Source organism: Harmonia axyridis, chromosome 2 (assembly GCF_914767665.1).
Source record: "Harmonia axyridis chromosome 2, icHarAxyr1.1, whole genome shotgun sequence".
NCBI classification, from domain to species: domain Eukaryota; kingdom Metazoa; phylum Arthropoda; class Insecta; order Coleoptera; family Coccinellidae; genus Harmonia; species Harmonia axyridis.
The window spans coordinates 26,150,825-26,162,073 of record NC_059502.1 but is presented as its reverse complement, the minus strand read 5'-3'; the positions used below and the strand labels follow the sequence as shown (position 1 = coordinate 26,162,073).

The 11,249-nt window shown below is 31.8% G+C and overlaps 1 protein-coding gene across 1 annotated transcript; it reads left to right on the top strand.

Annotated features, from left to right (window-relative positions):
• Window positions 1–3,491: 3,491 nt before the first annotated feature.
• On the top strand, window positions 3,492–5,142 carry LOC123673973. Its single transcript, XM_045608766.1, has 2 exons — window positions 3,492–3,645; window positions 4,785–5,142. The coding sequence occupies exons 1-2, from the start codon at window positions 3,574–3,576 to the stop codon at window positions 5,073–5,075; spliced, it is 363 nt and encodes a 120-aa protein (XP_045464722.1). The 5' UTR covers window positions 3,492–3,573; the 3' UTR covers window positions 5,076–5,142.
• Window positions 5,143–11,249: the final 6,107 nt, after the last annotated feature.

Below are 11,249 nucleotides of genomic sequence, written 5' to 3'. Positions count from 1 at the left end.
AAATTTTGCTTTCAGATTTTAAATATCAGTTTCAGCTTCAACCAAAACTTCTAAAAACCTAATATTTCGATGAGACCAGAACCGAGTTGAAAAGTTTTATGGGATTTGTTCAATAACGATTTCAAGCAGTGTACATCAGTTTCGCAACTTCGATAGCTTTTTTTTAGTATGTAGTTGCATTTTCTTCAAATAGGCGTAAAAAAAAATGGATAGAAAGGGACAGTGCAGAAAACAGAAGAAGAGAGAAAATTAGCAGAAAAAAACTAGAAGTAGACAGAAAACCAAAAATAAGGGAAAGATTGAGAAAGAAAATTAATATTTTTCGGAAACTAACCAATATGACAAAGGTGACTACATGATCGTTGAATACGATTGTGTTTAGTGATAATAAGCATGTCCTAACAATCATATACTAAAAAAGCTATGACAAGGAGTGGTAAGAACTGGATATGGCCAAAGGTCGATGTTATTTTCTTAGAGTATGAAGAAATCGTATGTTTAATTGCGCAACCAAAACAACTGAATAAACAAGAAATATATGAAGTATCTGAAATGGAGAAAAAAAGTCATAAAAATTGATTGTTTGCCAAAGTTTTTCATTTTGTTTTTAAGTTTATTCAAGAGTTTGTATTCATCTGCTTTATCATAAATTGACATAAATCTTGTTATACTGTTTCATTCACAAATCATTGATCCTCTTACATGTCGGCGATTGGTTATTCAAATTTTTCAGGTGTCGAACATTGGTACTTCTGCTTTGCGTTTTCATTTATATGAATCAAATTGTTTTTTCTATTTCATAATTCTTTTTTTTTTCTGTTTATAAAAACTGAAGGTTCAAAGAATGTGAAAATGTATATTGCAACTACATAAAAATTTCCTTTGTATCAGAAAACTCTTAGTGATTCTCACTAGCTATTGCGTCGATAATTGGGACATTAACCTTAGATAATACTAGTTTGTAAACCTTCCTGTTTGTAACCCAAACTATGAATAACCTAATGAATAAATGATCTCCCTTCTCCCATTAACACTCATTTTCCCCAACTGCTACACAATCGGCAAAACATCAACCCCACCTAATTCAATAGAGGAAAACCAAATAAGGAATCGTCCCAGAAGCAGCTCGAATCAATACCTCACGAACGTGAAAAATGACTTCTAGTTGCCGAAAGTAAGAAAAAGAAAAGCTCTAAATACTCCGAATGGGATAGCGGAAGAAAAAGAGAAAGAAAGCTGTCTCGGGGTAACACACGGACTAGTCCGGGAATATGTGAAGTATTGATTTAAAGTTTCCAGCCTCCATTCTTTCCTTGTCTCCCCTCTGAGCTTTGAAGTTGGGCTTTTTACAGATTACGTAGGACGGTAGTGTCGTGCAGCGTTGCAGTTTCGGCATCGAATGCCTGTTTGCTATTTCTCCTCGATGTTCCTGTTTTGATATGCTCCACGGGTTTTTGTTATCTTAATTCAGTGCTGCCGGAATAGCAAGCTCTTCTCTCTCTCTCTATCGCTCTCGATGAAAAAACGTCGTTTGTTTTGTATCGAAGGAAGTTTTCACATTCGCCGTTCTGATGGGAAAATAAGAAATTTGAAATATTGTTCCAAGACTCCTGCAACTTCTCATTCAAATATAATTGATTGTTTTAATATTTATTCGAGTTGGGAAAATCTCTGATAGTATCAATTCAATGTCTCTTCTGGGGTTGAAAGATGTCAATTTGGGATCTAAACACCATTCTTGTAAACAGTCCAAAATAGTTATTTCTCTAATTCTGTGGCAAATCCTTTGATTCTGCCATATCATGCCAGAATATCGCAGATTCGCAAAGATTTCATGGTTATATTTCATTATTATATGTTGGTACTCGAAACTCTCCTGCCATGAATATATCTATTATTTGTCAAATTTGTGATGCAGAAAACTGTTCTACCTGACATCATGTAGGATTTATTCAATAAAAATTATTATTTTTATCATTATTTCTCAATGCAAAAATCAGTGAACGATATTTATGGAAATATTCCATTAATTTCAATATATGGCTTAGTGATTGAGCTTCGGACTAGTTATTCGGAGGTTGCGGGTTCGAGTCCCGCTCGAGGAGGGACTTTTTCTAGAATTGAAAAATTGTCTGAATGACGTGAAATTAATTTTATATTTCAACACACAGATGTTTAAACCATTTTTCATTTATTTCAATGAGAATTCAGTTAATTAGAGATAATAATGTATAATAATTGTAAAGAAGGTTCATTTTACCACTCGTTCGTTCAAAAGCTCGCCACTTAGTGGATACTTTTTAAATTTTGAACTCAAGGAAGAATATAATGCCTTCTGCACTTGTTAATGAATAAAATTATAATTATAATAATAAAAAATGAATAACTATTATGTTGGTACTCGAAACCACTCTCGCGAATTCATTTCTGTCAAATTTTAGATACAGAAAACAGTTCTACCAACCAAAATTTTTCAATGCAAAAATCACTAAATGACATTCATGGAAATATTTCATTATTAATTTCAATGAAAGTTTCGACTGTGATTTTTTTAAAACTTCTGACGTCCGTAATGGATACAGTTATTTCTGTTCGTTTATGGTCTTGTTTTCATTATAAATAGTGTACTAAGATATCAACAAATCATAGAAAATTCGAGATAAACACCGACTTGACTGACCTAGCCGACCTAGCTATTGTCGCTGAAATTTTGGGTAATTTTTTCAATATTCTGCATGAATTTCGTATGGTTTTTGGTTAAGTGACGAATATGAAATTTTTGCTTCATTTTGTTGATATACATTAAATTTCAACTCTGTCGGTTTCTTGTCACCGAAATATTAGGTTTTTTCGACATTCTTTTTTAATTCTAATTTCAAATTATCTAAAAACATGATCAACACGAACTGTTATGCGTAGCTTAAACTTGTTGTTTCTTATATTCACGCAAAATGTTGGATCTATTTTTTCCGATATGTGTACTTGAATTTTCTCTGATTGTTGCTATATGATCGACAATTCTGAAGCTTAAAATTTCTATTGAACATATAAATGTAAATGGTCGAAGTTAGATTTTGCCTGACTACTTTAACGCGGCATTCGAAAAACTGGCGAACATATCCCGAAAATTTAAAGTTTCTAAACCTTTCATTAGAGAATTTATGTGTTCACGAACGTAACTAAATTTGAGGACAGATTTATCATCAGTGAGTCGAGCCTTATCGTTCAAGAACATCTCAGCTAAAAAATGAAGACGTCCTGACTAAATGAAATTTGCGGACAATTAAAAAAATCAATTTATCAGAATATTGTTAATCTCATATTACCTTCAAATTTAATCAATTAAACCTAGTGAATCACACGACCTGTAAATTTGAATGAATTATACTATCAAAATTCGGGATATGGCCTTATCATACAGGAAACATTGAAATAAATTTCATGCCATATCATTACTTCGATTCGGTAATTTTAACCAAATTTTTCAGGAAAATTCACAATCCGAAATTGTATAAAAACGGTGGATTCAGGTGAAATATTCAGTATCTAGAGAAGATCTGAAACAAAATCAACATGAAAGTGTTCATTGTTCTTATTGCTTGCCTTGTAGCATCTGCCTACTCAAGACAAATAGTCATCAAATATGTGAGTACAAAATTAAAAATTTATTCATGTATAATACCTTTACATATAGTTACTTAAATAAAAAATTCAAACCATGAAAAATTCGTTTTAGAATTTTTCGAATATCTCGAAGAGAAACTTAGAAAAGTGAAATATTTGGCATTTTAGAGTAACTAGAGAATGAAAAATGATATTCAAGATTTGATTTATGATTTCTCATTTTTTCGAAAAATAGAGATCGAGCGTCTTTAAAAATGTTTTCTCTTAGTCTTATTGTTCTCAAGATGCTTCCACTGAGCATCGAATTTGGGACTCCCTATGCATAATTGCAAAACTTTGATTTGGAATATCGTATTCACTAAAATTCTCCTTCTCACACAAGATTTTCCAAGAGTGACTTCTCAGTAAATAATTATGAATTATTTCAAACACGAAAACCAACAAAGATGTGTTCAAAATGAAATAGACGAAATTTTTTGGGAATTAAGAAAAATCATAATTTTTATGCAAAATCTTTCAGTCAAGACGATCCGTGAAAGTTTGTAATTCGTTGCTTGTTTGCATTCCTTCACAGCTCATAGTTATAAAAATAGATGGAGGGAGCATATGTCATTTTCAGTGAGCCAATTTTGTCCCCAGCATCAACTATCAATTTTGATATGAAGCGCGCAGAACATATCAGTGATACGATATCTCCCTCAATTCGCGAGTTTCTCCACAAAGAACGAACTTCTTATGTGTCATAGTAAATCAACGTTTCACATTAACTCATAATATCTTGAAATGAATACGTTAATATATCAGGAATTCATGAAAACAAACTTCAAGCGCGCCAAACGACGTGAAACCACCGAATGACATAGGGAGAGCAAAAGTTGCCAAACCTTGGATTTCAGCAGGTAGATACAGAAAATAATAAATATTATGCTTATTATAAATCCGACAAATTGCATATTTTATCGGGAATTACTCAAAAAGAAATATTTCATTCAATATAATATACATTCAAAATGATATAATAAAATTGTGGATTTGAAAATATATCACAATCCGATAACGTAATTTAACCATGTTGGTGACATGTAAAAATTGCGTATACTTCCTCGATCTATGTTCTAGTCTATGCTTCCCAGTAAAAATAAAACTACGTTTGATTCTAGGTACCGGAAGACGAGATCGTTCCCGGGCAGCCATCAGAACAACCAAAACAGAAAGGTATCTTATCAATTGTTGCCACCCAAGTAGGAGACTTAGCTGCCGATGCTGCCGATACTGCAGGAAGAGTTGCAAAGGGTATTGTTGATGTACCAGCTACTTTGGTTTCCAAAACAGTTTCAGAGGCTGGAAGGGGTGCCGCTGAAGCTCTCCGAGAGACTGGCAGAGCAGCAGCTGAAGCTGTTGAACATGTAGAACGTGGAATTGACAATATTTTCGGCGGTTGGGACAAATAGGCAGAATACTTAGCATAACTTTTGATAATCGTTTGAACATTCCTTCCAATAAAATAAGCTGCTAATATTTATGTATGTTCATTGTTGAGAACCCTTCATACAATTTTCATACGGTACCTATTGCCTTAACTGAGTGACTACTGATTGTGCAAACATTAGTTGATTCCATTTCAATATGTTTAATATCCTAGAAAAAACTTCAACTCCTTCCTAAATTCCAAATGATCGGATGAACAAAAGAGACAAGTTTTCCGAAAAAGTTATTTCTTCATATCACAGATAATAGTATATTTTAAGACAAGTTGCAGAATGGGGGAATTTCCAACACGAATGCGAAATGAGTGTTGGAATTGGCTTCTGCAACGAGTATTAGACGATATGTTCTCTATTTCTGTCAAGTTTCGTGAAATATGAAATTCAATGAAAAATTCAGATTATACATTCTAGTGACTTTTGTATTGTATCTTGGCAGTTGGTGTGACTGTTACGAAAATTGACAGATTACGGATTTTCAATTTAAATCGCACGTTTTGAATTTTGAAATGATTTATAATTACGCATTATATTCGTGAATTTTGTCTGACGAAATCGATTTAACACCACTAGAATTAAAAGAAATTGCGAATGATGTTGCAAATATTGACAACTGACGTTACCATGCTCACCTGACGAAGTCATGTTATCATGACGAAACAATTGTTGTGAAAATAAATATATAAAGCGGAAATAAGTTATTTTACTTTTTAATCATCAAGATGAATTTCCGACAAGTAAAGACTGAGACAATCAAACACTTGACAACTGACGTGTGTTGAAATTCACTAGGATCGGAAGTCAGTGTAGACAATCAAAAAACAGCAAATATAACTGAAAACAATGCTTTAATGAGTTCATTACAGCATTGTTTTTAGGACTGTAATGAACTCATTACGATACTGAAATAGAGAAAAATATGTCATGCTGAATAAGGTTGTGAAAATATTTATTATAGAAATATGAAAATATTATTCAATGAATAAATAATAATTATCTACTTAATTCATGAATAATGATGATAAAGGATCTAATAATTCATGAATTCGAAATTTATCGTGAATCAGTTTCGTACCACGACCACTTTAGAACTGAATGATTTATTTTTGCGGTGAATTTCTGTGGTTATTTCTCATTGTGAAATTAGGCAGAGACCACATTTTTTCTAATAAATTGTGTTTAAATGAGTGAATAGATATTGTCCAAGACTTTCCACTTTTAATTGAATTTTCATCAGTAATTTAAAAAATAGTTGAATGTTAGGGATAAATCTGAAAGAAATCCTAAAATAAATACCACACATCCAGTGATGAATCCAGACTATTTTCTCCGAAGGGGAATTTCAACCTCTAGGGTTCTATGGTTCATTGGTCATTGAAATTATCCGAACTGAGAATGGCATGTTCTCTAGCAAAGGGCTCAGGAGAAAATGAACCACAAAATTCGTTTTGTCCGTTTTGAACCTTGGAGGACGTATTAGTATGACTCATTTGCTGTCGTCTGAACCATATTTAGTGATTACCGAAAATCAACAGTTTACGAAATATATGGGTTATTGTAATTTTCAAAAGATTCCTCACCTGACTCCATTTTTATTCAATTTTTTTCTACGTTAATCAAATTGGATTACAATCTTCTATTATTTTCGTGGCCAGCGAGAAGTCAGAATCTAACACCGTTAGAATAGAGACGAAGCAGCGAGAAATTTGATAGTTAATTTCAGGCGGAAAGTTAGAACTGAAGAAATAAGAAAAAGGGCTCGTACTTGTATGAGGAATGGTGGAGGTCATTTCGAACATAATCCATGAATTTTCCCCTGAAATTTTGAGTTTACCAATAAAAAAATACTCATTGCTTTCCATTATTTTGCTTGTTTCCCCTTTCAAATCAAAATCTGCTGAAACAAAACTAGTGCCCGCATTCTAACGAAAACATTTTTAGGAATTTAATTATCGTATGAAATTCTAACAAGAATTTAGCAAGCTTTCGAAATAATTTTGTCATACATAAATTGTGGAATTCGAAAGATGCAGGTAAATTCATATTAGAAATTTACTATTTTTTTCTTCATTATGCAACTTTCAAATCATACTAATTCTTATTCAACATCAAGTTTTGCTTTCTTCATACATATATTATCCTTTTCTGATGGAAATAATCCAAAATTTAAATCAAACATTGACGAATAATAATAAGGTTTGAAATATTTCAAAAAATACAAGAACTCAAATATCTTGGATGCTGTTGATTTCGGTTGAAAATAAATATGGCTCAATCGACAGCAAATGAGTGAGGCAGCAAAGTAGATTGACTGTCTTGGCTGAATTCTTAGCCTTGTTATGCTCGGCTATGAACTATCAACCGCGGCAGTCAGTCTACTACGAACTACGAGTACTTTGCTGCCTAGTAAAACAAATAACTCTCGTGTATCAGACCTCGCAAGATTTAATAATGGTTATCAATGTTATTTTAAGGGTTATCTTACATAAAATAGCCATTATGTTAGAGAATCTCATTCTATGATGAATAAAGTTCATGATAATTTAATTGCGTGTTTTCATTTATTCAATAACTACGGACCTTCATGAACAAGAGACCGAGTCAATAAAAAAATCATAAAGAAAAAATTGAGTATCCTATATCGTTATCCCAAAACAGTGAACTGTTACCCACTCAAAAAAAATTGAGTATAACTTCTGGTTCGTTCCATTCCGTTGTCGCCTAAACCAAGAGAAAATTAACAATGAAAAAGCGCAGCTGACAAGAGCGCAATGGATGCTGTAATTGATCAGGGGGTGGTTGCACAGAATGATTAGCGCCTCGAAAATATCACTTAGGAAGAAAATGATTCCCACAGAGCCCATTTGATTAATGAGTGACATCTTTCTCGGCGACGTCGCCGAAGAAAATAATGGAAGGAAATTTTCGACGGTGATTTGCCCCAGGTCCTGCCTCGCATCAGACTAATGATGCGAGGCTACGGTGCTGCCATCTGCAGCCTCCAGATGAAACATTTTCGATATTTATTAAAATTTCAATCGGGTGTTGTGAGATAGGGGAGGGAGCTAGTGGATTTGGAGGGGGTTTTGGCAGTTCTTCATATGAATTTATGAATATTTGTAGGCTTTGCTGACATTTTTTTATTCAGATATTCGGTTATCATTTCAGTGGTACAATTTATTTCGAAAATATAAGCATATAATATATAATCATCACACATTTATTTCCAATGAATTCCCATAATTACATATTGCCATATTGAAAAAATTCACCTAATGTTTACTTTCATATGTAATACCAATACCACTAGAGGTGAAATTTTACTTGCTCAATTTAATTCCGATTGGTATTCGACATGACGATTTCAAGAGAAATTTAGTCGAGAAATAATATGATAATGCCTGAGAAATCCAGAAATCATCTGTGGAAAAACCGAGTTTTGAAGTATTGAATTGGAATATATTTATTCTTTTAATTTAGTTTCAAAGTAAAAATTACCATTGTTGTAATTAATTATTTGGGGATTATGATGAATGATCTGATTCGAACAGTGATGACCTTTATTATAATTCGTTTATATGTGTAATGTTATGTAGATAGAACCAATAAACAGTTCCAAAAGAGAAGATGTTTTATATGAAATCAAATTATTATCCACCCTAAATATTTTTAAGTTATTTTGTTTTTTCTCGACATTAAAAAAAATATTTATAATTAATCAATTATATTTTATATTTACACAATCACCAGTATCAATTTTTAGTTTTATTTTTACATATTCTATTTGCAATGAAAACGTCCAGTCTTTATTGTTACTATTCATTTGATGTAAATCATCGACAATAACTTCGATTTCGCCAAATAAAGATTCCGAATCTTCTAATGGTGATATTTTTAAGAGAGTTTTAAATGATCGTTTATTGCAGACAATAAAATATAATGACTGTAATGATGGTAGGAACTCATCTGATATTGAGTCATATGATAAAAATTCAAATACTGATTATGAAAATATGAAAGATAAAAAGAGAAATGAAGATATAACTGTAACAAATACTGATTGTGAAAATATTGTATAACACAAAGGAAGAATAGAAAGATAGAAATAAAGATATTACTATATATAATTAGATATGGAAGAGTGGTGAAACCACGTTAGTTTCAACATAAATATACTTCATATTGTCATAATATTGTTTCTGTTTTTTTTCTAGAGTAATTTTGAGTTTATTGCAGGATCAGTAGTGATATGAATGGCATCGTTTCAATATTATTTCATTTTGGATGTTATGAGTGGTATCTTTAAATAGGGTATTTGTATTCTATATTTGACTGATTGAAATGAAAGTATGTAAGTTGAAACTTTTTTAAAATAGAAGATCATGTATGATGACCTTAATTATTATTCGTGTATAATGTCATGTATGTATAGAGAACCAATAAACAGTTCATCTTAATTCTTCAAGAAATGCATTTCATTCCACTAATGTCTTATGACCTAACTTATTTAGAACTACGAAAATCTAATTAAATAATATAACAAACATATATAAGATTTTGAACAAGTTTCAAATGATGTTCTGCATCTTGTTGAAGTCATGGTTTTAATACGTTTACACTCGAATATTTTATTCGTTATTTTAATTCGTGGATCTTTTTCCATCAATTTAAGGTATAAGTGAACGGGACATAAATGTCCATTTTTTTTTACTTTCTGCTAACAATTTACTATACGATAGATAAGTTTTTCGAATGACCTTTAAAATTTTAGAAAATATTGGGTTATATTTAACCCGCTCAGTGAAGTTCCTCAGAATATTAATCTATTTTTGACAATAATGGATTGAGCATTGCCACGCTAAGCCAAATATGGAAAATTTTCTTTTACAATCCATTTGGCTTATTTTCATCGAACTATAGATGACCATTCTTAAAAAAATCTTCGGCGGAATAAACTTTGGAAATTGATGTTCCTTTTTCTGGTAAAGTTTACAGCTTTTTGTGCTTTGACGCCCCCTCCAAACGAGCTGATTTGAAAATTAGACCATGGAACGAATCGATAATTTTATCATATTCTTTCAAAAAAATTTTGAATCATGTGAGCAGTGATATTCCATAAAGATTCCACACAATATTCTTTTTAATCTTCTCCGTTTTTCACATTAAAAATGTAGTTTTCTTATATTTGTACGAGTATTTCTGGAGTTATTTCACCAAAGAAGTAGCTTCTGTTCATCAGGAATTCTGAAAACGAATTCCACACAGATGTTCTGGTTTTCGTGATATAAAGAGACATCAAATTAACAAGTTCATTGATTCTTTCGCGAAATATTTCCAAATCTATCCTCTTCATTTTTCGAATAAATGATCAACTGCGTTTATGCTGCAATCTTCAATTGACTATTTCACAAATATTCATTTCCAAAGCTATCTTGAATGTCAAAATTTAATATCTTACAACTATTGAACAGAAACACTTAGAAACTCGATTTTTCAAGGCAGAAAAAAATCCTGCAGTTCTGCAAATATAGTAGTTCAAAACCTTGTTTTTCAAATAATTCCAAAATTGTCAATCCTATCAGGATGAAATGCGATATTTATATGTGAAATGATGATTTCAAGCTTTAGTCAAAGTTTAATGTGAATCGCTTCACCAGAACCAGAGAAAATGAAGAATTTCGACAAAAATATTCCTATATATTCTCCGACCGACGGATTTTGGATTTTGGGTGTTGATATAAAATAATAATTTCAAGCTTCATGCTAGACTTGAACTAATCACATCTATAGAACCATAGGGAATTCAAAGAGAATATTCAGAAAGCAAAACCCAATTCGTATTTCTACGACAAAAGATAGAATCGGGTTGAGATATTGTATGAATGTATAAGGTAATAATTTCAAGCTTTGTCCAAAATAAAGTAATGATAGCGTCGTCAGAAACATAAAAATCGAGCAGATATCGACTGATTCAAACGAGCTGAAATTTTATGTATATAACAATTTCAAGTTCTTTTCAACATTTCATGTCAATCGCGTCACCAAAATCATGGAAATTTCAAGCAAAATATTGAAGAGAAATGGCGAATGGTACCTACTAGGTCGTAATTTAATCTGAATGTGTATCATCAGAACGCCACA